The sequence below is a fragment of the Solanum lycopersicum genome, chromosome 11 (genome assembly GCF_036512215.1).
Source record: "Solanum lycopersicum chromosome 11, SLM_r2.1".
Lineage (NCBI taxonomy): Eukaryota > Viridiplantae > Streptophyta > Magnoliopsida > Solanales > Solanaceae > Solanum > Solanum lycopersicum.
In genome coordinates this window covers 41,529,227-41,535,274 of record NC_090810.1, presented here as the reverse complement: position 1 = coordinate 41,535,274, position 6,048 = coordinate 41,529,227, and the positions used below count along the sequence as shown (strand labels likewise).

Below are 6,048 nucleotides of genomic sequence, written 5' to 3'. Positions count from 1 at the left end.
TAAATTAGATATTTTTAAATTGAAGGTATTATAATAATTTAACATTCAAGTTAGAGATTTCATGCTTTAGAGCATATATACTCACAACTAGAGATTATCAATATCGAAGTATCAAAAATAAGATATCAGAAAAAAATACAATCAGCCATGTTTGGAAACAACTAGTATGGATAGTGTGCCCATTTAATGGGGTTTACAAATAATAGGCAGATATTAATCAAAATCAAATCGGTAAAAGTATGGATAGCTTTCCGTCTAGACCTCATGTAATATTCTCTCGAACTATCAAATGGATATCCTTTCGTTCTATCGAACTTAAGACCCTTACCAATAAAAAACCAATCATTGTTTCAGTAGATAGAATGTTCCTATCTCATATTATTAAATAAAAAATATGGAAAAGGGCTTAAAATAATCTTAAAGTATCAGTAATTGTACAAAATTACCCTTCATTCACCTATTGGTTTCAAAATACCCTTCTCATTCACATATTGGCTCTAAAATACCCTTCTCATTCATTTTTGGACTCAAAATTAACCACTTATTTAACGATTTCAAATTTAAACTATTTAAAAAAAATTTAATCCATGGTGATTATCTATTTGTTATAATTAAACTTATTAATATAATTTGTTATAAATTCTACTACCCAACCATTACTAATTAAACCATATCCAATTAATAAACTCGCCTCATTATTAATACACAACAAGAAAATTACTATCAATGAATGTTTCGAAAAATTTAAGTCAAAAATGTCTATAAAAGTATATTATCATACATTCAAGTCGTCAATCAACACATATTACAATTCAAATGTCCAAATAAAAATTACCGATAACATAAAAGTCTACTATGTTCATCTTAATTATTCATTCGCCTTAATTATGTGATGTTACTTAATGGTATATATATATATATATATTAAAGTTTTAATATTTAAAAAAAATAATAAATATTTATAAAATTATATTTAAAAAAGTGCATGAATTAATGCGAGAGGTGCTACTTTTTTACCTTTAATCATAAATTTCGAATTCAAGCTTGAAACAGAATCCTATTGAAAGTGTCCTCCTAAATAAGAGGCTCAACCTAAATTTAATTGGGGCTTCAATTGAGACTCAAATAAATTTGAATGTCATTTTCAGGAATCGGTAAACGTCGTGCTTTAGTAGTGTTTAGGGCGATTTTGATATTAGAAATTGTATATTAATTGGGTGGAGCTTGATTAGTAATGGGTTGGTAGTGGGTTGATTTATAAATGATATTAATAAATTAAGTTATATCCAATAATTGAGCGCCAAATATTTCTAAAAATATTTAAATAGTTTAAATTTGAAACTATTAAATAAATAGTCAATTATGAATCCAAAGGTGGATGACGATGATATTTTTGAGCCAATAGGTGGGTGGAAAGGGTAATTGGGAGCCAATAGGTAGATGGAGGATAATTTTGTACCATTTCCAACACTTCGGAGGTATTTTAGGCCTTTTTCGGTAAAAAAATAAACCAAATTATTCTCTTTCAGTCGTAACTATTGAAGTTTTACCCAACTTCATTTTGCTTTTTCACGCCAAAATTGAACTATAGAGCTCAATCGATATTTACAATCACTGAGTATAGATAAAAACACAGAGAAAATAATAGATCCATGCATAATTATCAATTTAGAGTACTAACTAATCGATACATAGTGAGTATTACACTGGCATCATGCACATACCTGTAGCTACAAATTTGGCTACGCATGCTGAAAATATTAGAGATAACACTGATATCATGTGTTGCATCATCCCATATTTTTTGGTTATTTCTGTGTTTATCTCCTATTGGTATTTATGAGCTTTGATCCATTTAGTAGTTACGCCATATAGGTGTAAAACCATTGTTCCTCTTATATTTATTTAGTTTTTATACACTATATCAAAAAAGATTATTAGCGATAATTAATTTTTAATTTTCATTAAATATATATTTAGTGGTAATTAACACTATTTGTATATATTTCTAAAGTCTTTAGCGACATAAGTTTTGATGACACTTAATTAATATCAATAATATCACTCTTTATTTATGTTAATATTTATTGCTACTAAAAATTATTTTTGTTATAGTAATATGATTCTAATAGACCTATGATGCTTACTAATTACCCCATGTGTTGTTACATGTACAAAAATTTTGCATGTTTTCTTATGCAAGGCCTAATATGAGCACTCTCGCTAATTCCTAATTCCCGTGGCCGTCTCGTGATGAGATCTAAGCAATTGTGTTTGAGTTTTATAGCTTGCCTACTGATATTTTATGTTTGAGGTCATCGTAATCCAATTTAGGATTGCGTTTGATATAAACATTTTCCTATGAGAGAAATTACTAGTCAAAATGAAAAATCAAATTGTGTTTGAATTTTAATTAAAAGAAAAATTCAATTACCGTAATAAATATATAAATCACCCCAAACATTCTAACAGGTTCATTTTTTTTTTTTTTTGCATAATACATAAAATATGATTCTTAAATTTGGCTTTCGCGGAAATCTATCTTTTCCATTTTTGTGTGTACAAAAGTAAAAATTTAAACTTTTATAAATTTGAATAAGTAGACACATATGTCCTACATGACATAATATATACATTGGACTCCATGTAAGACACAAAATTATCATGTAAAAAGAATATATTAATTTATTTAATTTTATAAAAAATTAGATATTTATTTATTTATACACATCCATAATTTAAAAATTATAATTATCAGCTAAAATCAAATTAAGAATCATCTTTATATATTATACAAATTTTTTTTGTTTAATATCTAACAAGTTCTTTAGGAGAAGCAGTTTGTTCTATTTTATTTGAAGTGATGTGGGAAAGTGTACGAGGTGTTGTGGGGCCATTTAATTAACATTCTTTTTTTGAATCAACTTTGAACTGAAAACTTGACACTTACTTAAAAACCGTGTCTTAGAACAGTAAAACATCACCTAACAAAGAACCTCATCCATTTTTCCTCTTCTTTTACTAATAATATTTCAATATTTCCCCAGATATTAATGTTAATAAACCGACAGTTGAAAACATTATTAATTTATCATTAACAAACGTGCTTCACATAGTTGCTGCTAACCCGTAACGCATTATTCTTAGATATTTAAAACTTTTAACACTCTTGTCCCACGCTGAAATAACATGGAACCTCCCTACTCTTAACTATATATATATAGTTAAGTCGAACACACTTTTGCTTGATTAATAAAATAGAAGACGGTAAGAGAATGAGTGGTATAACATCAGAATATAGAGGTGTTAGAAAGAGGAAATGGGGTAAATGGGTGTCTGAAATCCGTGAGCCAGGGAAAAAAACGAGGATATGGCTAGGGAGTTTTGAGACAGCACAGATGGCTGCAGCTGCGTATGATTCAGCTGCATTTCACTTCAGGGGACATGCAGCTAAGTTAAATTTCCCAGAATTGATTGAACATTTCCCTAAACCAGCAAGTTCTTCGCCTGAAGATATACGTTTGGCTGCTCAACAGGCTGCAATTACAGTTCAAAACACGAATTCAATGGCCTCTTCTAGTCATGGACATGGAGCACCAGTTACAGTAGGATTATCTCCAACTGAAATTCAAGCTATTAATGACTTCCCTATGGATTCACCACATATGTGGACTACTCATGAAGACATCAACTATACTTATGAAATGAGTGATTACCAAGAAATGGATGATTGTCTTTGGGACTACTCATCAACTAACTCATTCTAGAGGCCTAATATATTATTCCCTCCGTCCCTGACGCTTTTTCAGATTTAAAGATTCAAACCAATATATCTTTGATAGTAAGTTTTTCATAAAATCTTTTAAATATTTTAAATTATCAATTAATTTGACTTATAGTATTTTTTACGTAGTTTATAAATATATAAATTTTATTTCAAAAAATTTGAAATTTTCATTCACAAACTTATGATCAAACATAAACTGTTTGAATTTTGAAAAATGAAAAGATACACATAAATTGGGACATAGGGAGTATATACTAGCTAGTAAAGCTTTAGTATTCTGTATTACAAACATATATAAATTAATTAAAGTGTGTCATGTTTGTACTAATTAACTTCCATATATGGTGTTGCATTATATTAATTAAGGTTGTTCTGAAGCATCAAAATGAGTTGGTTTTTTGACATCTCGTTTTATGTCTCTCTCTTCTTATAATGTAATGTAATGCGTGAAAAAAACTTATTCAAATCTGCTCTACTGCATTATGGAATAAAATACTCCGTTTTAATTTGTTGTTAGTCCTTTCAAAGGAATGTTTCTCTACTTCTTTTTTTTGTCTTTAATTTTAATATTCCATATTGAATAGTATAAAAATAAAAAATTATTTGATGTATTTTTAATTTAACATAACAATATTCAAATATCTTTTTTATTTCCATAAACTTTCATATTACGTGTTAATAAAACGAATAAACTAAAAGGTAGAAATTATTATAATTGGATATTGTTAATTTTATTTGATATCCATATGCGCGGGACCATTGTATTTTAATTCTAAAAATAATAATTCTCTCACTAAAAAAAGAGATTCAGCCTTCTATATTTTTATTAGAATATTCACAAGTATCTAACAACCCTGTGATTCTGTGAAAAAAACATATTCTCTCCCTTTTTTTTAATCAAATAAATTCGAGATCCGATGGTACTATGTATAGAATCAAAACGGATAAAGAATATGTACACAAGTCTAATACAAAGCCATAAAAACGTAAAGAAGGAAGACTTTCTTCTCTGCCGATGCGCAGTTCCGGTGGAAGCTCCAATTGTATAGCTGAAGAGGAACTTCAAGTAAGGATCTAAATTATGGTCCTTACTCTTTCTGTTTTTAGATTTAGTGGAAGATGAAAATATTAGTGCAAGCAAGGGTGTAAAATGGACGAAATGACTGGAAATTGAAGAGAATAGAATTGTGTATTAAGGGTGTAAAATGAACTAATTGACTTGAAATTAGAGAGAATATAATTCGCTGAATTAGAAGTCAGATTGCGTTATGATTCACCTCAATTCTACTTCTGGATCAAACAAGCTAAAGATGTGGTTATTATCCGCATAATTTGATCTCCTTAATCTAAAAAATATAAATGGTATTTAATTTTTATAATGACAATTCATATTCTAATTCTAGAAAATAAAAAAATAATACTTGATTTTGAAATTAAAAGTCATAAAACTTTATATAAATAAATAAATAAACGTATTCTCTCCCTTTGGTTAAAAAAGAAAGATCTAATATTTAATTTTGTGAAAATTTTATATATGACAGATATTATATAAATAGTTTGAAGTTATAACAATAGATTTACTCTTTAAAATTATAACATTAAAAATTTCAGATTGTAATAGATTATTTTTTTTAAAAAAGGTTTTTTTGAATAATTGAAAACATTTATTCTGAAAAAAATGAAAAAAAACATAAACTATAAGAACAGAAAATGGATCTTTATCAATTTGTCTAGTCAAGAGTCTCAGCCTGATTTTAAAAATTTTATATTGACAGTGTATTCACCATTATTAAGTTGCATCCTAGTTCAAAGTTTATCTTGTGCTCTTATTGTTCCTCACTAGTTCAATTAACATTAAACTTCAGAGACTCTATTTCAACCGTAGCGCTCGCTTCTAATCTTGGATTTTATCTAGAAGTATGTTCTGATTTCTCAGACATGTTTTAACGAAAATCTTGAAAATTTGATTCTTAGTATTTTGAAATGACCCTTTCTTTCTCATTGTAGACTGAATATTTTTTTTTTTTGATTTAGGAGGTAATATTGAGATGTTGAAGTGGTCTGAATGGAAGATGATTGATGAGGCGAAAGAGGAATGGGTAATTGTTACAACGAAAATCTTTCTTTTTGAATGTGGGAGTGATGGGTTAGTAATTGGAAGAGGCGTGGTGAAATTAGGCGCGTGTGAATTTGACGTGTAAAAGAAATAAAGGAACAAGATTGAAGGTAAACTTTTGAAAATATATACGAGACGATTATGA

General features: G+C 28.1%; 1 protein-coding gene across 1 annotated transcript; it reads left to right on the top strand.

Annotated features, from left to right (window-relative positions):
• Window positions 1-2,483: 2,483 nt before the first annotated feature.
• LOC101266387 (ethylene-responsive transcription factor ERF021) lies at window positions 2,484-4,295 on the top strand. Its single transcript, XM_004250666.5, has one exon. It carries the CDS (start codon window positions 3,276-3,278, stop codon window positions 3,765-3,767), a length of 492 nt encoding a protein of 163 aa, XP_004250714.1. The 5' UTR covers window positions 2,484-3,275; the 3' UTR covers window positions 3,768-4,295.
• The last annotated feature ends 1,753 nt before the right edge of the window (window positions 4,296-6,048 follow it).

Bases quoted from the DNA above. Each gene is read 5' to 3' on its own strand.
- LOC101266387 (XM_004250666.5), top strand. From the start codon at position 3,276: ATGAGTGGTATAACATCAGAATATAGAGGTGTTAGAAAGAGGAAATGG.